At 39.6% G+C, this 26,211-nt stretch overlaps 1 protein-coding gene across 1 annotated transcript in view; it reads right to left on the reverse strand.

Moving 5' to 3' along the window:
• Nucleotides 1-20,423: 20,423 nt before the first annotated feature.
• KCNK5 (potassium two pore domain channel subfamily K member 5) overlaps nucleotides 20,424-26,211 on the reverse strand; it is a 38,391-nt gene continuing 32,603 nt past the window's right edge. Inside the window, exon 5 of the mRNA XM_068676581.1 lies at nucleotides 20,424-25,489. Within this exon, the coding sequence (XP_068532682.1) occupies nucleotides 24,669-25,489 (821 nt within the window). The 3' untranslated portion in view covers nucleotides 20,424-24,668. The remainder of the gene's footprint in view (nucleotides 25,490-26,211) is intronic.

Here is a 26,211-nt window from a genome sequence, read left to right on the forward strand (position 1 = left end):
TGGACTCACTCTAACAGGTTCTTGTCCTTCTTGTGCTGGGGGCCCCAGAGCTAATCACAGGGCTCCAGCAGGGGCCTCACAAGAGCAGAGCAGAGGGAGAAAATCCCCTCCCTCGCCCTGCTGGCCACGCTGCTTTTGATGAAGCCCAGGACATGGATGGCTTTCTGGGCTGCAAGCTCGCATTGCTGGCTCGTGTTGAGCTTCTTGTCAACCAACAAGGACTACAAGATACTGCCAACATCTTGTTTGATCTGGATGAGAACAACTGTACCCTGGTACATATCTCAGCTGGTTTAAGAGAGATACAGAGAGAGAGAAGTCTCCAAAACCTGCTACATAGTTTATTCCAGAACTTATGAAGTTCTTGCCAAATCTGCAGATGTATCTTGATCTCTACACATATATGTCCTGCCCATAAGGACATAGAGGACAATTTATCAGTCTTATCTTTGCAAGATCTTTTTCATGTGTTCAAAATCTGTTACCAGACAACTTAATTTCTTTCACATAGGCTAAATTTGTTTCTTCAAACTTTCTTCATTTTCTATGTAAATCTTATAATCTGTCTTGATCATTCCAATTTATCTATCTTCACTAAGTGTGGTGCCTTTGTCAGGAGATGTTTGGAAGCATATGACTCTGTGGATACATTTTTACAATGTCTTCATTTTGTTAAAATTTGAGACCGCAATCTGGGGAGACTCTGTTTATTGATGAGGAATATTATTTCTCATCTAACTGCAGATTTGAGTTTCTTTATAAGCCCATCTCACATTAGAGTCTCTAATAATATAGTTATTTTTGTTACTTCAGGTTGAAATTACTTTTCTTCTTAACAGAATACATAGCTGTCTGTGCAGAAAGGCTGATATGCCCAGCAAGATCTTAACTACACCAAATTTCATATCAATTTTGTTTGCTCAACACAGCACAAGTCAGCAGAGAGATATCACAGATTAATGTTTCCACTATTTAAGGTGTCTAAGTTGTACATCAGCGGACTGGGTGTTTATGTGATGTTTATTTGTGGTGCTATAACTGAGTTGCTGTCCACAGCAGCGGCAATTCCTTGATTTTCCATACCTCTATCTAACATGGAGTGAAACAGGACTAATAATACAGGCATGTTGCAGAGATTTGCTAATGATTATGAGTATTTCTTTCATCCTCATTCTTACACAGCATTTGGGCATCTGTCAGTTGAAAATATTGTGCAAGTGTTTGGCAACACTGTGTTAACCATCCCCTCATGCAGTAAGAGCTATTGGCATTCTCAGTTGTAGTCTCTGTTTGTTTAATTTAGTGATCAAAAGGCACATTGTATTGCCACCAAACTCTGAGTCACCCTCCCCAAGGAACAATCGCCCTTTCTTTCCGTTTGGGTGGAGATAATATATTTCTTAGGGAGTGGTGCTCTCAATCCCAAATTTCTTGATAATATTTAGTAAGCTGAAGCAGGCTAATTTATATTGAGGAGACAGAGAAAAGGAGGCTTATTGCATACATGCTGGTAAGCTTTTGTCATTTCACTACTACGATGACAGCAGCAGTTAGTGTGTCTTATTTTTATTTATTTATTTATTTATTTTAATGGAGGGAGAGGGAAGGAATTTCAATATAAGTGGTGTAGTGAACTTTGCAGAAACATCTGGCAGACCCTGGCTTTAGTAAAGGGATAGAAACATTTCTCAGTCTTTTGCAGACGTGTTGCCTGTACATTACCTCACTTTCTAATGGGGACATTCTTCTGTGCTGTCTTCTTACTTTTTAATGTTAAGAAGATACGGTGATATCAGGGTAACTTCCCTGATAGTGGCTGTGTGCCCACTGTGGACCTGGTAGCTGAGGGAAAGTGTGTGTGGGGGGGGTGGGGGACAACGGACCATGCTGCCTGTGCTGGACTAGGGGGCAGGGTTTGAGCATGGGTTATCCTCTGGTAGAGAAGGTCAAGCAAGACTTTGCAGCTAGACACAACTTTCTTATGCCCCAAGATCAAAAGGAGGAGGGAGGGAGGAAGGGGTGGAAAGGAAAGGTTCGGAGCCAAGGTTTTGACAGAGAAAAAAACTGCTAACTCCCCATTTCTGTCCCATAACTACCATAACTCTCTCAGCACACTGGACAGGCAGGAAAGGGAAGAGAAGAGAATCTGAAGGAGAGCACAGGGGAATGTAGTGTGGCATATTAGAAATTTGCTGGAATAGGTCAGTTGGACAGGAACGTGCCTGGGCTCTGGAGAGTTAGTCATGATACGAAGTTTCGAAATATGTACAACTCATACTCAAAAAAATGGCTTGTGTCTGAGGGTGGGGAATGTTTTTCCCACCCCTTGCTTGCAGGACAAATAGGAAACTGATGGAAAAAAATACTGCCACTGGAGTAAACTGTTTAAGTAAAGATAATAGTACTAAAGTTTACTCAGGTAAGGATCATTCTTACTGTGTGCATCCTAGAACCTATCCTGGACAGGTACCTGACAGCACGTCTGGGTGCTAGTGGAGCATAGGCACAGAGTAATGTGCCTGAATGCTTGAGACTGAATTTTGTAAGGACAATGGTGATTTTATTTTATTTTATTTTATTTTATTTTATTTGTTTGTTTGTTTATATGAATCAGGAAAAGTGGCACTTAGTACCAAAAAATGCCTTGCAGTTGGCTGCAGTCAGAAAGACTGCAGACAGTTAATTGATTTTAGCTACCCGGGGACAGGAGCTGGTAGCTGATAGTTGCCTTTAGCATATATTTTTTTCTTAGATGAATTTTCAGTTTTGTTTCTGAACCACATAAAAACATTAATCTCCTTATACACACACTTCTGTACTATCTATATCAAAAAAAAAAAAAAAGAAAATCATTGCTTAGATCAATAGCAGTAAATTCTTCTGATGTCCCATATCCAACTTCCTTTAAAAAAATCATTGAATTTTACAGCTGGTCCAAATGTCTGTCTGTGCTAAACTGAGTACCAGTGCCAGTGTTTTACCATTGCTGACCCAAAGTGATCCTCTCAGAGCCATTTCTGAATAGACACCTCTTGGGGACTGCAGATAATTTACTTGTGACAATCGTTGCATGAGTGTGGTGTGACTGAGAGCCACCAGTTACCTGGATTTCTTGTGGTTGCAGGAGACAAATGACAGAATTGTGTTTAAGCCTGATGGGAGGAAAGCTTCTTCCCAGCTGGTCTAACTATAAAAAGGTCTTTGCTTTTCTCAGCTGCGTATTAAGTCACTCTGACCTGCTACATTTACATAAATAAAATCTAAGAAGGGAAATATTTGCTCTAGCTAATGCTGTGGGAAATTACAGGTCAATTAATTTATCGTGCTCATCAGTAAAATAGAACCCTTGGTGTGCTCACTATTCCTTTGATTATTCTGAGCATTGCCCTAAATCACATAGTACTCAGGACACATTCCTACAGATAGCAAGAACCAGCAAGTTCAGGCTAAATAAGGGACTTTAAATTTACTGTCTCTGTCAGTTACACTGGCAGCTGTGAGGAAGCCTAAGCTATGGTGAAATGGGCTCTAGTATTCTCATCAGTGTAAAACTAACCTCCAGGTAACATCCAGATTAAACACATGCCAGGAACCACTGCAGGCTAATCTCATCTGAAGTACAGATGCAAAGTAGTGAAATGTTTTTGCCCCCTGTGTCTGTCTGTCTCCCTTCTATTTCTTTCTACCTTCACCTGAAACCACTGACAAGATTTGTGGTACCTGCATTGCCTTTTCTGTGGTTGCCACCCTGGGAAGAAAGGGATAAGAAGCAATCAGAAATTAGCAACATATACAAGGAGTTTGCAGCTGGCCTACACAGCAGAGTAACTAAGAGAAAGTTGAATAATAACATAGCCAGACACATCTTTATATGTTTTTTATGTGTTTACAAAGATTAGTTGTAGTGAACATTTTGGTGGAGAGAATTTCTGATGTTTTTTAGGCTTTTCACTCTAGAGCCCTATGAATTTCTGTACAGTCTATGCACTGGCTGAGATCAAATTAAAAATAATAATAATAATAATCCTAAAAAACTATTTAATCTATTTGCCACCAAAACCCTGTCTTTGTCTCAGTGAGGCAAAAAGCTTTTGCTACAGAGATCCTGACAGTGCACTCATGCTGGATACTTACTTAGATCAACAATTCTTTAGCAAATTAGACTCATTTTTGAGAGCATGGTGTCTAGCTGCAGGAACATATCAAATTGAAAGAGAATATTCAACTGCTGATTGATTAAAAGTGTACTTATATACTGACATAAGCATATAATGGAGAAAACTAGTAAAATGTTGCATAAATAACATTTGTTTTACATGTCCTCCACACTTTCAAAATTTCAGTGCACTGCAAAACTGGGTTGCAAACTTGTAGCTATATTGCAGAATTATCAGGAGGGGAAAGAACAGGAATAAGGACAGCTGCTATGAAGGCATGGGAGGCAGCACTGAATGGGGGTGATAAACAAGCTACTTGGTTCCTCTTCCTGAGATCTACCAGTATTTCGTTGTCATCACAAGGCACTAACACCCGTATACTGCTAAGGTGAGCAGAGTAGCTCAGAGTGCCATTTTTTAGATAATAAATACCAATGTGTCAGCTTTCGTTCAGGTTTCCTTGCAAACACAGGGATTAGAAACTAATTTTTAAATAAATGAAGGCTAATTTCTAGAACAGATTTTGCACCAAACACGAATGCCATATTTTGGGGTCAGAGACATTGAGCAGCATGCACAGGTCTCGCATGAGAAGCCTGGCTGATTTGTTTCTGAGCTTTTTTTGAGATCAAGAAAAACACACTCAGTGTGTGGGATGAGGGACCAGTCACCAGAGCTGCAAATCTTGGCAGGGAGTCCTGCTATCAGTGGCACAAAGCACCACAGGGAAAGCAGTTTCTCTCTCTGCTGACAGCATTCCTGTTTATAAGGTATTTTCAGAGCTCCTTAGGAAAGGTATTTCAGATGCACCAAGCTTTTTTGGGCCTGCCTTTTGTCCCCAGCTCCCACTGTAATCCCAAGTATTGTTACTCTGTTTTAGGTCTTTTCTCCAGACATAGGATTTTATTAGTGACTTCCATCCATGAGAGAAGGCACAACACTGCAGTTCGTTGCTGATACAGCTTCTGTTAATTCCCCATGCAATGTAAGCTATACCAGAGACACTTCATTGCTAGTACAACTCTGTCTGCATCAACATTTTTGCAGCCATAGTTACCCCAGCTTTCCCTCCTGCATTTCCAATTGAGACATGAAACAAAATTTTGGCAAAGTAGATCAAGTCTTGCTTTCAACCTCTCTTCTTTGCGGGACTGTCCCCTGGCATGCCTTGAGTTTGGTTTTGTCCCCCAAGAGAAGCTCAAGCAAGTTCAGCTAGATTTTGGGTTAAAGTTGACCTAAAACACGATGCCATCTCTCGTACATTGAAGTGTGTTAAATACACTGTTAAGCATTAAGAAACAAGTGACTCCAGTTCCGGGATATGGAAAAATGAGAGCCAGTAAACTAAGGCCTCACAACAATACTACAAACTTGATGCATTTTCAGGACACATTGCAAAGAAAGAACTAAACGCATTAATTGATTACAGTATGAACAGGAGATACTGTATAGTTTATTACTGTTCATATAATAGCAATAGCATTAATAGCAATAGTATCAAGGGTTTGTTGCCATAGTATAGTTTCCCTTGTTCAATTTCCTGGAGTGAAAAGGGTATTTTCAAGATGATGAGGCTTAGTCAAGGTTTAATCTCTAAAAGTATCTCTTAATCTAGATACTCCTATGCACACAGGAGAGGAACACAAAAAAGGCAAATATGCTAGCTAAGAAGAAAATAAAGGAAATCAGCTTGTTTAGTCTAGCAAAATAAAGACAAATTAGTGCAGCAGAAATACAATAACTATGAGTAAATATGTTGGAACATAGCACGAGGAAAGGAAGAGAACACTTCAGCTATCAGACAATGTTATCACAATAAAAATAGGTAAGAACTAGCCAAGAATAAAGTTGTGCTGGACATCAGGTTTCCCAACCCTAGAGGAATGAGAATTTAGAGCAGCTTTCTCCTAGGGGCAAACTCCTAACTAGTTATAAAAGAAGTGAGATATATTTGCAAAAAGGATACCTGTGATGCACATGGAATATGCCTGATCACATAGGTGATACCCTCTGCTCTCACATTTTATTTTCATCCCTTCTTTTTGGACACAACATGAAAATATTTCAGAAAGAGCACAGTTCAATGTATGCCCTGGGATGTCTTTGCTACATGGTTGTAGGGCAGCATGTAAGCATGTCTTCCATATCCAACAGTGGCAGTTTCAATGTGGCCTTACTCAAGCTCAGAGCACTGAAGCCATTTTTCTGCATTTTCAATGCTTTGAGCTTTAGTTCAGATGTAGAATCAGCAGCCTTTCCATTCTGGATGTTATCAGCCAAACTGAGAAAAAAAAAAAAAATTCAGCAAGTGAAAAAAAAAGTCACTTGTTTCTCTCCATGTTGTATTTTGTTTTCAAAGGAGAGAAATCAGGAATGCACTCCCACAGGAGGAAGGATAAAAAGGAAAAACTTTATTGCTTTGAAAATGACCTCGATGAGTTCCTCTAAGATAGTATTGTTTTACTTTATTTTATTCTTTTATCCATTGGAAAGGTTAAATTATTAATACACATTTATAGAAGCATAAACAATCCTCCCTAGTATGCCTGGGCAGCAAGGAGATAGAGGAAAAACAACTTAATTTTAACTGAAGCCGGTGAATCTGAATGGCAGAAGAGTCAGTCAGAAATCAGGCCTGCCAAACATTTGCTACACCAGACTGTTGAGGTAAACCGTCTTTTCCATTTTTCTGCTGCCAATATGATTCCCCAGGCATCAACTCTTGTGAGATTAGTAGCCTGAACAAGGTATCCGTCTCAGCAGAATTAAGTAACAATCCCCCAGACATTCAGAAATAATGAGTCAGCACTCTTAATGACACAAGACTTACCTTTAAAAGGCCTTAGATTTGTTAAATACATGTCAGTCTAATCTGATAAAACTTTAAATGCCATTTTACCAGTCTTTTGCATAAAAGATCAGGATAGATTAGGATATGCCTAATCCTTAATGTGAAATTCTGACCATGCTGCAGGCAATGGGAGTTCTGCTGATGACTTCAATAGACCGACCAGATGCTTCTTTTACTTTCATCTCAGGACCTCTCACTACTGGTGAATAAAAGACTTGTCTGTGAATTACAGAGGAAAAAGTAGTTCTCTTCCTTTGTAATTGAAGAAATTGGTGACTCAAGGGTCAGTTTGAAAGAAATTGTTACTCTGCACAAAAACAGAAATAAAAACTTCCAGCTTCCCAGCTGCCATTAAAATTAAATTAAGCCACCTAAGACATAATTTCTTAGATCCTATGGAAACAGGGAACATTTGGAGCATATTATAGGCAAACAAAGAAGCAATCCAGGAGATGTTTCTTGATAAATAAGATGATTGTGATTCATTTTTATGCCTATTGGACTACCTTACTCTCTAATTCGTTGGCCAGTGGACTGCCTCTCCCATGGAAGTTCAGGTAATTAATGCAAATCTACCAAAAGACTTAGGTATTTCCTGTGATGAATCTTGATTTTAATGTGAACATTCATATCCCTGAATGGGGAACTTCTCCACTACTTCAATGCTGCAAAGAAGCCAGGATAAAAGAAACATTTCAGTGCAGTAGGATCTTGAGTAAAAGGTCTCAAAATTGAAAAGAGTGGAAGATTATAAACTGAAGATAAGTATCAAGGTGAAATAAGTGATGTAAGTAGCTGAGTACCTACACCCACGGCTCTCAGCTGTATGTATTTGTCTCTTTCTTGGTATTTCTGAAAGTCTGTGTAAGTAAGACATGGCCTTTTGGGTAGCTGGTTTGAGTATCTCAGATACTTGTGTTTGTAGTTGAGAGATACCATCATATCTAAAGGGTACAAGGACTGTAGTGGAGTGATTTTGGTAGTAATTCAGTTTCAAAAACTCTTTATGATCTGCAAATGGAAAATTAATGACAGAAAATAAGCAGCTTTTGAAGCTTATGCCAAGGTCTGAGCTCTTGATGTATATGGTGTTCCTGTGAATCACCAGAGCATTAGAGAGCCCAAGGGCAAAGCCATTTGGGAATGATGTCTGGGATGCAAAATTAAACAGTGTGGCTCTGCCAAAATGTGTTCCAAAGACTAGTATCTGTCACTGTAGACTGAAGAGAGTTTCCATGGAGAGTGGGGAATACAGGTTTCCAATAGTTTCTAGTAGGACCCAACAAAGTTCTGATCACAACTGTCTCAAACCCAAATTTGGGTGACAAGATGATAAAGGTTAGAGAATCCAATGTAACTGCAGAGTCAGATAAATCAAGGTAGTTTCAAGGTAAATGCTTGTGCTGCAGTTAAGTCACTGTGGTTGTAAGCAGGAAAAAAAAATTACATTCTCCCAGGCTGAGCAGAGAAACTTTTTGCTTTAGTGCTGGAGAAGAATCCAACGGCACCTTTGATCTCTCTCTGGCTCAGGATTGTATAGCACCCCAATTGGCTGTAAAAAGCTGAAGCTGAAGGCAAGATTTTGTTGCCTCTGAGGTTGAGAAATGTTTTTAAGCTTTTTAGGTCAACTTGTGGCTGCAAAAAGCAGAAGTAGAAGGAAAAGATGGAGACGATGTCCATCCTGAGTGTGGAGGCTGAAGGCTGATCAAAATGGGTTGCAGAAAAGCAAACTTGAAGGTGCCCGAGAGAAACTGAAGAATGGAGAGTCTGGACTACCCTTCCTGTCTTCAGGGCTTAAGGAGCTGCTATACATGTTCCTTAAGGCGAAAAGTCTGAGCTTGGCACATGGTGTGCACATATATCCACAGTACTGTGTGGATTGACATTGACAGGTTTTCCATTTGCTGCTTTAAGCTATGATTAGTTATTCTGATTGCTTTGTTTTTAACATAGACAGCTGAAGCACAAACAGCATCACAGGTTGTGAATTACAGATGACATTTGAACATTTCTTCTCAGATAAAACAATTGATGTTCTTTGTTCAAACTATTTGTGTCATTTCTTGTGTTGTCCCTCACTAGTTATCACTGACATGCTAATTAAGGGAAAGGAACAACTATATACATTTTCTGAAAATTATTACTCATATACAGTTTCATATTTTAATCTGATATGTGGAATATTAAAACATTTAAAAATATTACAATGACTGACTTTTGCTTGTTTAGAATTGGCTACCTGGTTATTGCAAGCTATTTTATGTTAACAAGCTCTCCTGTGTTTTCATAGTGTATCTTAATAGAAACATGAGGTTATTGGATTTTATAGCTAGGGATAATATGGAAGATACCTCAAAACCTTGCAAGACAGGGATAAGTCAGACTAAATTATAAAACTGTGATATAGATTTTCAGAAGTGTGGGTGTGCTGGCTCCATTTATTCAGTAATCTGCTGCCAAACTGTAATGTCCACATATTTTCAAGTGAATGAAGGACTCTTTGCTTTGTCTGAAAAGTTTACATACTGATGAGCAGTCACTGCATCCCACCCTGAAGTTAGCTCTTCAGTAGGTTTAACTGCAATGCTTCAAGCCTCTGCTCTGCTCAAGCACTGCTTGATCCTTCAGGACTGAATTTACAATTTGAGGTTATCATCATCCTACTCTTGCTTTCATGATAACCATTCAACTCATTTTCTTAGACCACTCGCTTCCATTCCCCAACTTGCAAACCAGTTGGAATGAATTATACCTAGAAATGAGAGAAAGAAACATGATGAAGAACAATTGGTGGAGCCAATTCCTAGACTGGCTTGTTCATAAAGATCCTAAGATCAAAAACCACTTGAAAACATGACAGATTTTGACTCAGTAAATATCTGGAGAGTGGTAGGAAGGGCTTGCCATGCCCCATCTCTCCAAGAGGTTATTGCATGAGGAGCTGTAGGCAGCTGTGTGCTCAGCTTTCACACAAGGTTTGCTGCTCCCACCCCAAGTGTATGGTCCCACCACTGACTGCATGTCGTCTCTGGGTACCCTGTTTCTCTGCCTGGCGAATTTGAATAGCTGAAGTGATGGAGCTTTAGTCTGACGTGCTCCTGTATTTCTACAGGATGCCAGTAGAGGGCAAAGGTGACTTTAGGCTTGATGTCTTGATGTGAGAAATAACACGAGTTGCCCTGTAGAGCTGAAAAACTGCATGAGTTAGGAGAAAATGCAAAAATAAGTGGGAGTTTGAGAAAAAAGAAGTGTCCCAGGACTGCTTTCTTAGCCCTTTAATTTGCCTTACACCCACAAGTTTCCATGTGACAGAGGGAGGCACTCCACAACCTGGGCTTCAGCCTTGGCCAGGAGTGGCGGTGGGTAGCCAATGAGCCCCAAGCTGACAGGACACCAGAGGCCCCAAGGGCCATCATCCCCAGGCCCCAAGCACCCTGTCATCTCTCAACATGCCACACACATGGATGGAACAGGCCCTACTGAGAACAGAGCAGCTCTGTTACGCTGCTCCAGCCCTCGCTTCTCCATCAACTTTCTCTTTGCCTTTCCTGAGCAGCCTGCTTAAAATGGAATACAAGGAAGGGTCTCCCAGCAGTAGCACGTGGTGGCTTGTGGCAGCTGAACAGTTACCCCCCCTCCCTTTTCTTTAACAGGAAAGCTTACATACAAGAGTAAAATTATTTATTTATTTATTTATTTATTTTGGGCTCTAGTCCAGGGAAATGCAATTTGCTGTAATATCAGCAAACTTTAAAGGTCTCATAATCCAAAGAACTCAAGAAATTAAGACTCAGAAATGTAGATCTTATTTAAATCCTTTCCTCAAGCTGAATAGAACATAGTTTAAGTCACAAAGTGTTTCAGATAGTCTCTAACATACCTAAGTAAAACAAATTTTTTTCTCTTTTCCCTGAAAATTCATGTCCATTGATTTGTTACTTCATTATAATATGTTACTCTTATATACAATCAAATCCTAGGTTTCTGAGAGGACTGTTTGTTCTTCTGCTTCAGAAACAGAAATAGCTTAACGTTTTGTAAAATTGTAGAAGTCTCTCTCAGGAACTGATGTAAAACCTTTCACACACAAAAATAAAAAAATAAAACAGGGATAAAATTGGAATTGAATTGTAAATAAGCTCCTTGTTCTTTTTCCTGAGAGAACTGCTTTTATAAAACTTCCCAACAGTCAGAAGTTTTGCCAGTTCTCTCACCCACGAAGAGAGTGACGTTCTTTTCAGATACCAGTTGCTACTTTTTAGCTGTGGCTGTGCAAAGCATCTGTGCTATGCCAGAGTGCAAAGCCTTTCACAGGATTTGTTACCTCTTTATCCTTCCCTTCTGTTAAACAGTGGGGTAAATGAATAGAGACCTGCCACACAGCAGTGGAAGGATACCGAATTCAGAATCCAGAGGACTGTAATCAAGACACAACATTTATACAGGCATGATAACTGACATACAGTACAAACATTTCATCCAACTCACAAAAATAGATATATGTGGTTGAAAAGCAATGGAAGCTGAATAAGGACTGAGAAGAAAAGCTAGGCAAGGAGAACAAATTGTTCAAGGAGAAGCTGCATGAAGAGAAAAATCCTTGTTTCTTTTCAAGAAGAGAAACATCTGGAATACACTGGCCTAGGCACAGCAAACTTAGCCTTAACACTATGATAACCAAACACTCAGCAATGGAAAGGGGAGCCAGGCAATGAACTAGAAAATCCCATACAACATCATTTTCCAGGGGCCTTCACTACAAATGAAGCTTGGGAAGTAGAACTGTAATGATGTGAATTACCCCCATTTTCTCATTATTTACCAAGTTTTATTCTTTTTTATTTTAGTACACTTGAACCATGTTAGAGCAGCCAGTTAATCTTGGTAAGTGGACAAGAACACTTTATTTCTAAGACACATATGAAATATTGCAGACATCCAGTGTACTGGCTAACACTAATTATAGAATATAGGAATAATGTTACAGAAAGATAGAAGTATAACAAACCTTTTAGAATGGAACTAAAACCCAGAAATGTAAAACTGAACGAGATTACTGAGTCGATCCTTCTATACCAGGCTCAGCAAATGTAGCAAGACCATCCTTGACCACTGGGTGCCTAAACTGCTCTCAAATTCTCCAATAGTTTGAAGTCTACATCTAGAAAATTTTATTGCTCTTGCAGTTAGAAAACATATTGTAGTTCCAAGCTCAGTCTTGTTTATTGCGGTGTAGAGTGATTTCTTATTTTGTCTTTCTCCAGAGTCTTCAGGAAACAATGTGGTCCCCCCTTAGCACTCTTCAACAGCCTTTTACCTGTCAGAAAATTTATATATGTCCTAGCAGTTGTCCTTTGTTTTTTTCTTTCTCTCTCTTTTTTTTTTTTTGTTGTTTCCTAGTCCAAATGAACATTTCCAGCCTTTTCTAACAGTTTTCTCAAAGATCACATTTTTTAAAAACATTCTCTTTGTTGCTGTGATATGGACTTATCTCATTTTATCTAAATTTCCCTTAGAATCTGATAACTGAGCCCATATTATATTCTCCCTGTCCTACAGAGTGAATAATACCTCCCATTTTTTAAATATGCCAATTCTGCTTATATATTCCAGGATAACTCTCATCCTTTTTGAAGTCCTGTTTGGTATTGGATCTCTTATACCTCCCAGGTCATTCCCTGTATTAGTAATTCCAAGCCAGATCTTTCATTTGATTGAATTATCTTTATAGAGTTTGGGATGACTTTCTTGAGGTAGGAGGGTTAGATTTTAAAAATCTCCTTATCTGGGTTCTATCCTGACTCATACTGCTTTTTTCTAATTAATTCTGTTTTTAGTTTCTTCATATTTTGCTGTCCAGAGGCCTCTGCACCCAGGGCAGTAAAAAATTAAAAATAAGATGAGAACAGGAACTAATTATTTCTACTTGTTAATGAGAAAAGAAAAAGATCATGAAATTAGACTTCAGAGTGTTGCATATTGCATATAATAATAATTAAACTAACTGGAAAATAAACCTGTCAGTGGAGGTAGTGGAAGCATCACCAGTAGATCTCTCCAAGGCTAAGGCTAACTGGCTACTTGTTGTCAGCACACAGTTGTATGGGTTTGCAAAAAGTTCTAAGTTACAGAGGAAAGAGATCTGCCCATGCTCTTTGGCCTTCCAAGGCTATAAATAGCACCGAATAAGTGAGGAAAACTATGTTTTGTTAAGATCCTCCTGTGAAGGAGCCCTGCCTAGGTTCTGGTCTCATCCTGAGGGAACCAATACCACTGTCTCTCCTGTGAGAAGGTGGGTAAGTAGAGAAGCAACAAGAGATGAGACACCTCATCATCTGGATAACAAGGAACAGGCCATCTCCTCAAGTAAATCTCAGCTGCCCTCCTGAAGACAATCTTCAAAAAAAAAAAAAAAGATTGTACGCTTCTTATGAAGAATATGCACGTCAGTTTTGATTTAAGTAAGTTTCACATAGACCTTCATTCAGAAGGTGTAGGTTTAGCTCCTTTCAACCCTTGAAGATCACTGTGCTGATTGAGTGAAAGAGAGGGAACATTTCTCCCTACTGCTTGCTCTTAGTGAGTAGATACTAATTTTTGCTCCCCGAACTCCTTTCCCACCAGGTGGCATATGGCAGGATGTGCTCTGTCCTCTTCCCTTGCCTATTTGTCTTTACATAGCATGACACATCCTTTGTGCAGAGAACCTCGAGTGTGTAGATGCTCAGAAGGGAGGGTCATTCCCCTGTTCTCCTCCTTCTCAGAGCCCTAAATGACTTTTACCATCTAGCCCTTCTTCTCATTCCCAGGGTTACAGTTTTGTATACAAATACAATTGTCTTTGCTAGTGCTACCTATCCCTAGTACTTAAATATGACTCCTCTCCTTCTGTTTGTGACTAGCCAGCCAAGAGGTATGCAAACTGTGTCAATGCCATGGGTTACTCTTCTGGGTGCCAAAGGTCCCAGATATTCATGACTTCTTCTTCCACGTCTGTAGTGAGTTGACTGGCCCTATCTAAAAATGTTCCATTTTCACTTCATGGCTCTAAATGCACTTGAATTAAGCTATGGTACAAGGTTTCAGCCACACCCATGCTATGTGCTTGTGCTTTCATGCATGACTACTTTTCCATAAAGTCCTTAATAAGACAGATGGTAAATCTATTGATGGGGGCTTCTGTGCAGATGTGACATGAGGGCCCATTCTTGCTCTTGCCCTCTCACTAGCATTTGTGGGCCATTTACATTCAGGTGTTATGAAATACACAAACTGTTCCTGACATTGATCTATGATATTTCTAAAGTTGAAGTTTTGGCATTTATTGGGAATAACTGTAATTGGAAAAGTAGCACATATGGATTTCTCTAGTGTTCAAAAAAATTCCACCGTGGGAGTTTTCTGTACCCTAAAGACTCAAAACGTAGGCTGTCTAGGTTATATTGGTTGCCATCTGGCTGAATCCCACTCTTTGTTTTCAGTCTCCAGGCCATTATGCCTTTAGTAAATAATCAAACATATTTTGTTCTATTCAATATCTTTTCTTCAGTTGAATTGTTGGTTAGGAGCCAAAGGTTTATTTAAACAGGTGATAACTTTGCTGCTTACTTGGTATTACTGGAACATAGTTTTAGGTCACATCTGCATGACAAATGCAGTCATGTCAAGTAATCTGAACACACAGCAACAAAGTGAAGTGTTTCTAAGGTTTTGAGAGCCTCCTGGAGAGTTCCAGTGAAAGAGGGCCAAGATTTCACTGTGCAGAGAGGTTCACAGTTCGTGGTCATGAAGTGGGATGGGGGAGTTTAGGTGTAGTGGTAGAAGGGAAACGGGGTGGGAAGAAGGAGAGGGGCAACACAGAGCTGAAAAGGGTGCAAGTACAACAGCTCACATGAGGCACAACCTCTCCCTGAAAACTGTTTCAAATTGCAGCCTTATTAACAAGTCTCTGCAAGTGTTTAGATAGGCTTGCCTAGCCCACTCTGTGGCCCACTTGGTGCCCTGTGGTGGAGCTCTACCCTTGCTCTTCCCAAACCACATCACTGCAAGGCTAAATCCACATCAGATGATATAAATAGCACAGCTGAAAAAGCGCAAAAGCATGAGCTTCTTCACTGAAGCAAGCCATGATCACTCAGCTGGGTGCCTTGGTTGTTCAATCGCTAGCTGTCTCTAGCTTGAGCAGCTCGGGCTGGCACTCTTTGAGCCAGGGAAGCAAGATCTATCTCCCGGCTGTCAGCCTGGAATGCCAAGTGGCTGCCGTGTCCTGCCTGCAGGCAGCCGTGACGTTCCTAGGGGCCACAGGAATCGTATGGGGTGGATGCAACTGAACAGAGGAAAGGGAAAATTAAGACATATAAGCAAGGAGGAAAGTGGTGGGAGCCAGAGGAGGCAGACAAAAGGGGTGGAAGTTATTGTATCCTTCCATGAAAAATGAATTTGGTCATTATTGCGTAGGTCGGAGTAGAAGATTCACGCTGAATCTTGTTGTTTTAAAGAATGGTCGCTTTGCAGTAAATAAACTGCAATAACCCCAAAGCCTTTTCCTCCCTGTCTGTGCCAGAGGAAGCTAAGTTTATCCCGAGTGTTTCCAAAACCACATAGCATTCGAAGGCACAGAAATATATCGTGTCAGAAACTTTTAAATGAAAGTCAGTTAGAGCTTCAATGCCTTTCTACCTTATTTTTTATTTTTATTGCATTCTCTGAAAGAAAAAGTCTGTCTCAAGCCTACACATTTTAACAGGCTGCCAGTTCTTTCCTGCAGCTTTTTCAGCTTTCAAGTATTCATGCCCCCATAACATTACATTTCTTAGTTACTGATAAACATCATAGAACTAAACTGCCTCAGAAAATTCAGCATCACTTAGCTAGACAACATCTTCAGAAAAGTGTTTAAAACGATCTGCCTGAAAACTTACTTCCTAGTGTTTTAGAGCAGATCTACGGGTCTCTGAATTCATCCTGCACTTGATATGAATTGTGTCTTTTGCCCTAAAAAATTGTTCCCAATTCAAAACCCTCTCTTTAATTTTGCTTGAACAACATGTGCTGGAGTTATCAGAGTGGATGCTGAATACCGGGCTCTCTCTTCCACGTAAGCTGCTGTAAATGGTGAAGAACTTGCACTGCAGAACTACAGAGAACTAAGCTTGAAGTTTAAAAACAGGTATTCACTTTATTTTGCCTTCATCTGATACCTATCTTAGAGACTAGCCTGATATTTTACATTAATTTAAAGACTTGGGAGCTTCAGATTCTAAAAAAACGCAACATGGAAAGAAAAATCTTAAAGCCTGTCCCGCTTTCCTTTTGTAAATGCCCTCCTTGTAAGCCTTTCTCGCTTTGAGTTAAGCCACTAGATTTCTACTGCTTATCTAAAAACTGACAGCCAAGAAAAACAGCCAAAGAGGGCACTGTCCCCCCTCAAATGTCCACAGCAAGCTGCATACTCCTGCTCTTGTGTTCATTTCCCATTCTAATCAGCAATTAAAAAGCAGACCAATTAGCTTGCTATTTTTCCTTCCTTTCCCATTGTGCCAGAGATGGGGTTGGCAAGAGTCCCAGGCTGAGAGGAATACAAAGTATCAAAAGAGGTTGTCTGTGCCTCAAGTCTTGATTTGTTCCTTTACTTTTAACTAACTGCCAATGTACCACAGGTAAGAAGCAAATATGAAGGCTACCAGGGAAGGACAGCCCAGCTTTATGAATAAACACTTATCCGCCAGCTTCAGACGTTTGTGGTTTCTATTTCAACCTGAACATGGATGAATTTCACATTAAGAGATGCACATATTTTTCACTTGTGCTCAGCAACCAGGAGTACTTAGGAACAAGTGCTCCCCTGCACCCAGTTTATTTCGATCAGTGTTAAGTAGGGCCCAACCCACAAACAAGCACACAAAGGGATTTTCGTCTCTGATCTTAACAACATTAGGAATTAATTATGATACTTCCTTATACACCCAGAAACTTAACTAGATGATAAACAAGAATGTGATCAGCAAGAACCCAAAGCCGTAAATCCATAAACCAGTGCAAAGCCTTCAATAGGATTTTTGTTTTCAGTGCAGGACAATGTTCATTCATACTGTGTGGTCATTCACCTGAAAAGGCGTAGCATGGTGCCACGTGCCACTTCTACATTCCAGAAAGATTAAAAGTGTGTGAAAGGACTTGCTTTTTCCTGAATAACTGCTGCATAGATCTAATTGGAAAACACAAGTGCTTCTGTTCAGCATATTTAGGGAAACATCAAAAAGATTTTTCCTACAGTTTAGTATGGGAAATTTCAAAAAATGTCTATGGGGAAAAGAAGAAGTTAAGTCCGACATCAGATTCCTTGTGTTTTAAACCCCTCACTCCAATTTCAAAATTAGTGTACTCAGATTTTTTGATCTTCTGTCGCTGTCATTCAGAGTCTTACCCTAACTTGGAAAAAAAAGGGGACAAAGCATATTTTCCACAACTTTATCCTTATATTAAAAAAATAAATAAATAAAGGTAACTTGCAAAAGATGTGAGTTGTCAATGCATCTCCTCTTATAAGCAGCTAGGAGAAACAATAGGGAGGCAAATCCTGGCACCCCATAAAAATAATTCTAAAAATAAAATCTGAAAATATTCTGTTCATGGTTGCTTCAGTTCAGTTTGTAAATTCTAAGTGTGGTGGGTTTTTTTGTTTGTTTGTTTGCTTGTTTGTTTGTTTGTTTTGTGTTGTTTGTTTTTTTTTTTAAGTATTTCCATCAGAATATTTATCATATATGAAAAATATTTTTCATATGTATATATATACACGTATATATACTTAAAAAGAAGGAATTCTGGCTACAGGCTGTGCTTGGAAACAAGCAGATGAGAGGAAGCCCTTCTTGCTAGGATGTGTTACCTGATTTTCAGAACCCTTGTGATTTGAAATGGCAAATTTCCTTGGCCAGTGAGCTGAAACTTTGTGTGCATTTTGTTTTGGACCTCTGCTCTCCACTCAGTCCTGGTACTGTTCTCTATGGTAGGATGGCTGTATAATCCTAAAAAATCACTATGTGAATTTGGTTTCATTCCAGGACACAAAGCACCTGCACACATCACTGTGTTCCGACAGAACATCATCCCCCCGCATCACCCCTATCAGTCTAGTTTTTTTGGGAACCAAGGCACAAATCAGGGCAATAAAGGTTGACAATACACCTCTGAGCCCTTGCCTGCATGGTGAGAGCTAGCAGACATTGCATTAGCTGCATCTCAGCAGAAGGTATCTACCAACATTAAAGTGAAAAGCAATCCTTTAGCAAGCTCTGTATTTCACGCTGTGCAAGAACTATAGGTGACAAACACGTCTGAGCTGAGAGGTAAACAAGGCATTGGCCTGCCAGGAAAAGGCAAGGCTGAGTGCTCACTATGAGGACATGGGTGAGGTGGAGGTGTGCTGGAAAGAGCAACAAATCCTACTCTTCAACACCCACAGGCTCACTAAGCCCCACTCCTTGTAGGTGCCCCTTTTCTTCCAGTTATCTCCGCTCCCTTCCCACTGTTACTCCTGCTCTTTTTTACCCCTCACCCTGCAAGGAGACATGTAATAGGACTGGTAATGGGACTGCCTGAAAGTTTGCTGTGGGGAGCACGGGGCCACATAGATGCAATGTTGGGTGCTGCAGCAGGGCTGAGATTGCTTCCACCCACCTGCTCCCTGCTCCCCCTTGTTCCTCAGGCATGGAGTACAAATAAAGCCACAGCCTGCTATAGGGCTGCAAAGCTCTGCAGGCTATGTGAAGGAAGCACATAGCTCCATATTTTTTATTTTTTGAACAAAAAGAAGCCAACATCTAATGAAAACTTTACTCAGCCCAACCTGTTATTCCTAGCTATATAGGAATAGAGTATTAGTTATATTACCAAGGATAGGTTGAAGCTAAAAAAGGTTAAAAACAAAAGCACAAAAGACCCTTTCTGAAAGGCACAAGGTATAAGTCATGAATTTAAAAGACAATTCTTCCTGCTCAAGCTGCAGAGCAACAGTCCTCCCCCGCCGCCCACTAGATCCTTGCATAAGTGTTGAAAAAGAGATTTTACAGAGTCTTCAGGATTTAAGTCTAGCTACGGGAAGCTGCCCTGAAGAGATTGAAGTAGCACTTTCCTGTATAAAATGGCCCCAAACAGAAGCTCTCTACCTACTGTGCCACTGTCTTAATCTCCCAGAACTAAAGGTTCAAGATCTGCATTTCCTTCAGCTACAGATTGCTGGTATCACGTTGCACCACATATGCTAAAAACTAAATTATAAATAAGTGTTCAGATTTCAGTTTTTCTAAGTGTCAGCTGGTCTGCAATTACATCTATTAAGCTATTGTGTTCAGAGGAACCCACAGCCAGGCATGGACCATAAGAACAGGCTCATAACAGATACAGGTTTATCCTGTTTTCCTACTTCTTGCTACCCTACCCCCTTGAAATTACTCTCTACTAAAATACCGAGGGCGGTCAGTGAACAATACAATAGTCTGGGGACTCCAGCCTGCTAGGAGCTGATAGAAATGTTATCGGGTGCTTACCAGACTCAGTTATGCCCTACCACCATGAGGGGACACCACCTCCCTCGCTTTGGCTGTTGCAGGCAGCAGCCACCAGCCAGGCACCTCTTCCTCCTCCACCACTTCTGTGAACTCTTCTGGGGATAGAAGGAGACTGGCTAGCCTTACTCAAAGCATGTCAGCCTCCACCTTTCCCTCCTGTGCCTCATGCATCACCCAGTTTTTCTAGCTCACACCTCAGGGATTTCACTCAGGTGCCCAGAAGCCAAGGTTCAGTCTCCACTCCCCCAGGTTGAGGCCGTTCCAGATGTCTCCACCTCTATCGTGGGCATCGCTGACTCACATTTTGCTATCCATTAAGGCAGGCGGTTATCTATTTTCTAAGACATTTTAAAGCAACTTCTGTAGTTGAAAGACTGTAAATACTTCTAGACCTCCAGACTATGAGCACTGCTGCTAAAAGTCTTGTGAAAATTCATTAGCAGCCACTCAGATATTTCAATAGCTCTGGCATGAGATGCAGACATCAGCTATAAACATCTCTTATTTTATCATAGTACTGATCAATTCTAACACTTCCTGTCTCACTGCATCTTATTTAAAAATAAACAGCCCCTTGAAAAGACGCTGTTGTAGAATAAACTTTTCTACCCCCTTCAACAGCTGTTCCAAATCCTTGCTGCATAATATTTTGCTATGCTGTATTTAACTGCAGACTAGATGCTACTGGTCACCAATGCTCCATACAAGTGTTGGCATCTGCTTGCATAAAACTGCTTTATTGTCTCCTTACACCTTCAAGTTCTTTGGAACAGGACCAGTCTTATCTGTGAGATGCCTTACAACTATAGGGAGCTGTAAAAAACTTTCATTTCTCGACTGAGAGGGTAAATTGTAAAATTTTTATTGCAAAATATTAAAATAAATTACATTTTACAAAGACTTAGCAAATATTTACATACAGTGTGATTCCAGTGACAATCAGCAACAAAGAATAGACAGACAGGCATATTATGGAGTGATAGAGTCAGAACTGTACAAACTTCAAAAGCAATTATGAAAGACAAGCTAATTTTCTAAAAGGTAAATCCGTCACAAGTGGAATGAATCCAACGAGGCACAAAAATCACAAGTCTAGAACAGAACTCTTGGTTTTCTGTTTAGGTCAACAGACTTGTATATTGCTTTTTGCTCTCCTCATCAGCAACGCTTGTCTGTCTCTACTTGTACTCTCCAAGCTCAACTGGAGAAAAATATCTCAATATATACAGCTGTGTCACCACGGATCTGTTATCAGTCTCTATGGTTTTATTTCTGCATGTTTTGTGACATCTATCGCCAGCAACAGATTCACAAATCATTAGGTTCAGAAAAATTTAACACATCGCTTCTTGTATTTCCTCAGTGATTTCGTACCAGTGTATCAGATGTGTTAGATTGCCTGCCATGAGATATGTATTTGAAAATGATGCCCTTCTGGTAAAAACAGGTTTCGATAGCACAAGAAAAAAGCAAGTGTCACAACCATGTCATAAAGGATGGGGTCACCTAGTCTATAACATTTAAAAGGGCCTTTATAGGAACAGATTTTTGTCACATTTCAAGGTTTATTTTTCTATTTTTTTAAAGTATTGGCTCATCTTGGCAAAATTACTAAGTTACTATTGTGAAGCATAGGTCTGCATTCACATCATGTGACTGGAAATACAAGCTACTTATAGGCAATAGATAGAAAGAAGAGTTTTCACTTCTACTCCATCTTTTCCTTACATGTGCTTTTAAAGATTAAAACAATAAAAAAGACTACCCTTTGCTCCTAACATCACTAGTTAGCCAAAAGAGATCTTACATGGCATTCAAAGAAAATGTTTCCAGGTTGACCAGATAATTGAAATGACTACAAAACCTTACCTAATAGCACTAGGGAATTCATTCAAATTAATTGGAGGCACTTTTGAGGCTGAAAAGCTCAAAATTCAGCCTGGACACCCCTCTAACTCACTTTTCTCAAGACATGGAAGACAGGCAGACAAAAAGCTGTCTTGCTTAGCACTTCGGTACTTCTGAGATGGCACCATAATATTAAAACCCTTAGGAAATGGTTCAATTTTTTGGAGAGCCAGCATGAAAATCATGTGCCAACCAAATCCCTCCAGAACACTGAGAACAAGTAGGGCTTAATTAGACCAATTATGTTGGCCCCTGTATAAAGATTATTTTTCCACCCAGTATTAGAACTGCATTAAGGCACATGGTGGGGATGTCTTGAGAACAGTTTTGTGAGGTGTGATCATGTTTCCCCCCAAAAGTGAGATTTTTTTTTTACTTTGTTTTAATAAGTTTAAACTATTACTTTAAATCCATTGATGATGATTATACGTACTCATAGTCTATGCTGACTACACTGGGAAAGGCCAAAGAGCTGCATCTAACATGATAATATGAAACAGATCCCGTCCATTCTCAGCTCTGGCATACAAGTGCACTTCACAACGGAGAATGGAGAATCTGGGTTCCAGTGTGCAACAACCCTCCCAATCAAAGGAGCCCAGCCAAGTATCTGGGTCATATTATTTCTGTCTTAAAGAGAAATTTATTTACTTATTATTTTGCAATTTAGATCAGACTTTGACTATGCTTTTCCATTTCATACTATTTCAGCAAGCATTTTGTCTCCTTACTGTCCTGTAGCTTAACTGTTGGTAAAACTTTTGATCTTTGCATCAATAATGGAAGACAAGTTGGAGGACAACAAAAGCTATATGGAGTGCTTTTTCATTTTCTTTCAAGCTAATATAAACATTTTTAAATTAAAAAAAAATGCAGGTTAGACTTGTTATACAAACACCCTGTGTATCAGGTATGCCAACTTACCTAAAATTTCTTAGGGCTACAAGGTACAGCTGTCAACCACAACCCTTCAGATACAAAGAAGTAGTTGAAGAAGGGCTCGGAGTCATTTTAAAACAATGCAGGTGTGTGTGTGTGCATGGTGGGGGAGTCATTTAAAAGTAAGTCAGAATCTTCTTGATAGTCCGTCTCCCTCTTTTACTTCAGATGCAATAACATAAAGCAATTGAATTTGAAATTAGAATCTCCCCATAGCAATATTATCAAATACATATTAACTACTGATTCTAATGATGTTGGTTCCACATTTTTGTCAGTATAACAGACTTGGCTGTAGTTCACTTTCTATTTGAAAAATCTCATACGTGGAAGATGCTGAAAAGAAATCAATACAGACAATCTTGCATTTCACAGTAGGCAACTTCAAAACTTCTTGTCAAGAGGACATCCAACCAACCAGACTGCCAGTTTCCAAAGAAGAGACCGGCAATTGAAGCTGCAGCCCATATTTGCAGTTATTACAAAAATGCAGTAATTCAAGATTAGCACTGTAAAATTCCATAAGCTCATTTTACAGAACTAGTGAGTCGGCCAGATTTACACTGAAAATGAGAATGAAACAACTTAACTGTTCACTGAACTTTGGAAACTTGAGGACATACTGGAATTACTTAAATACAGCGAAACTATACAAAATAACAGAACTTGAGATGTTAAGGTTCAAAGGTCTTGGCTATTTTCTGTTCCAAGTAGATTAGATACAACCAAAGTCAGTACCTTTTGCCGATGCATAATCAACAGCCTCATTTGAAAGAATTGTCCAGGTTAATGTAAGGATACGGAAAAAGAAAAATCATGGTATAATTTTCTTTCTAGCCAAAATGTCTTGGGATTAAACGTTATGAAAAAGACATATTTCCTTCTCAGTGAGAAGCCCATTTCCAAGCCACATATAATACTTTCAGGAGCTTACAGCCAAAGTCCCTTTTAGAAAGTGCTTTATGGCCTTAAGTCACTTGATCACATCTCAGCTTTGCACAAGATTTGACATTGTTCAGCCTTCTTGAAAGTGGGATATAATAACCATTGTATATGCACATAGATCAGGCTTTAAAACAAAACAGACAAGCAAAGTATAATCAACTGTTTCAAAAATCATCTCTCATTCAAGTCTAGTCTGAAGTACCAAGGCAGGGAGGAACATCAAACAACAATACTGACTAACACACTGCACAGGTCAGCAGCAGTGCTGCACGTCCCTTCTGACAGGCATTAGGGCATTTAGAGAATATCTGTGTCTCAAAATGCAATTTTTTTTCCCCTCAGAAGAGCAGTGTCACTAAAACTTCACCTGTACATAGATACTGTATAAGATTCATTCAAGTATTTCCTCTAGGAAATGGACAGTGGAAGGACACTTTCAGCATTGAAAAAGTTTGTTGCATCCTGCTTGTGCTCGTGCATGCTTTGATCAATAGGTTTTTCAGTCACCTTAATCTTCAACAGTTCTGGGGATAACATGCAGTTTAGCAGCCCAATTGGTGAGCTTCATCCCAGAGGATTTTTGCCTTCTCAATCCATTCCTTGGAATTTTTAATTTGAATATTTTGTTCACAAAGCTACAATTATAATTTGACAAGCACTGACATATTCCAGACAGATGTTTTAAAAGCTTCCTCCTCTCCTCAGTCTGCCAGTGCACCTCAGCTCAGATCTGTGTCCCTGGTATTCCATCTAAAGTTTCTCATTAAGAACCACTAGTGGTTGCACAATTTTTTGTGGTACAAACTTAACAATGGGTAGTAAAACAAAAACAAAACAAAAAAGCAACCCTTGCTTTCATTTTTGATCAAAGCAGGATTCAAATCCACGTTTTCAGAAGGGCTAGTGGAGTAACCGAACACATTTGATGCCCAAACCAGTCTCTTTGCAACAGTATAGTTACACTCCCAAACTAATTCCTCAATGAAATGCATAAATGCAGAGCAGGTCCAGTGTATTAACTAGTCTTTTTCTTGTCTACTTTGTTCAAGAACCATAAAATCCCAAGACGGAGCAGGACTCCTGATTCAACTGTTATTTTACAAGTCTCTTCAGATAAGCAAAGCTGATGGGCTCAGAAACCAACTTAGGATAGGAAAAAGACACTGGAGGTCATTAGTTTGGGTCTTGCTTTTGTTTTCAAAGAGATAGGAGAAGTTGCAAAAACATGCTTTTCTCCTTGCTCTATTAATTTGTTCAATATGCACTGACCATTTTCAGAAAACCACTGTCAAGCATGCTTCACGTTGCAGCCTTCACATTGCTTACTGTATTATATTCATTCATCAGTTGTTCATAAGGCACAGAAAGTTCTAGCTCGTTGTTGGTAAAGGTAGATTCATCAGAGGATGGGAATTTTACCAGTTTTTTTTCAGTTTCAGGTTCCTCTACAAGATTATCATCCATGGAGGATTTTGAAGTTTCTTCATCATCTGAGATATCTTCCTCTTCATCCTCATCCTCATTTACAAACGTTATATTGGCATTCTCAAATATTAAGGGTCGATAGTCTCTGGAATCCCATACTTCACCTTCTTCTTCACTTATCCTGTCTAGCTGGTTTACAAACATGGTTCCTTCTAGAGGGCTGTCTCCAATACGTTTATCATGGAGGTGCCTGAGTACATGACCATTTTGAATGTCCAGGGAAGACTCATCATACTCAAATGACTCTGTCTTTGTGTAAGTCACCTGAGCATCTTTACTGGCATTCTGCATATTTTGTTTGGTATTTTCTACTTTGATTATCTTGTCATTGTTTGTCTTCAGGGCCTTCTTCCCAATTTGTTTAATAAGATCATTGTAGGTCTCCTCCTTCTTTGAAAGGAAGCTGAAAATGTTCACATCCTTTGAGGTACCCATTTGAAGGGGTTTTTTAGACCTAGGATGGTTGTCAAATGACTCTTTTCTTTTTTTCCTCCGTTTCTTGATTGCTTTGTGAACTTCCACAAACATACTGACCTTCCAGTTGACAAAGAGTGAAAGCCAAGCTAGTCCCAGATAGATCCATAACTCCACAAAGTATCTGTAAAGGGCATGATAGTTTGCATCTGGATTTACGCCTAGAAAGAATTAAAAACAAGAACATTACTGAAAGAGGACTCTCAGATGAGAAATTTTAAGTTATTACCCTGGGAGGTACTCCATTCTGTATAGTCTGACCACTGGGCTACAACATAAAATGGCAGCATGTGCTCCTTGTAAGCTATAAAAGTAGTTTCTTCTTTTTGAAAAAAAAAATATAAGCATTCTCCCAGCCCTTAAAGTATAGATATAGGTACTTTCTTTGAGAAAAGGATCAGCCTCAGAATTCCACTTACCAAGGACCATCTCCCAAGCCCCAAATAACATAGCAGATTTTAGAGAAAGACAGGATTTATGAGGTAGACACTAGTATGTTCAGCATTTCCTGTTGACAAGTTCTAGACAGCTGCACAGAGAGTATCACACAGCGCCGATGCACTCTGCTTAGGTTATGTGATCTCCTTTAAAGATGCTAAACTGTCATGGCGGATAGGAAAGCTCCATGCCTGAAACAGGGACCTGGGGCAGCTGGAAGGATGACCAACTCCAGAATTCAGCTCCAGACTAAGTCCAGTAAAGGTCTTAGGTATCTAAACTAAGATGGAAGAGCCAGATGCAGTCCATTGGAGCAGTACTCAGATTTTATTGAACCTTATATTCAGAAAAATGTTTTTAAAAAGCTTAGAAAATAGTTTTTAGAATTAGAATTTAGAAACAGAATTGCCACACACTGTGCATGTAGCAAAATAATACATAAAAT

Source organism: Anas acuta, chromosome 3, assembly GCF_963932015.1.
Source record: "Anas acuta chromosome 3, bAnaAcu1.1, whole genome shotgun sequence".
Classification (NCBI taxonomy): Eukaryota; Metazoa; Chordata; class Aves; order Anseriformes; family Anatidae; genus Anas; species Anas acuta.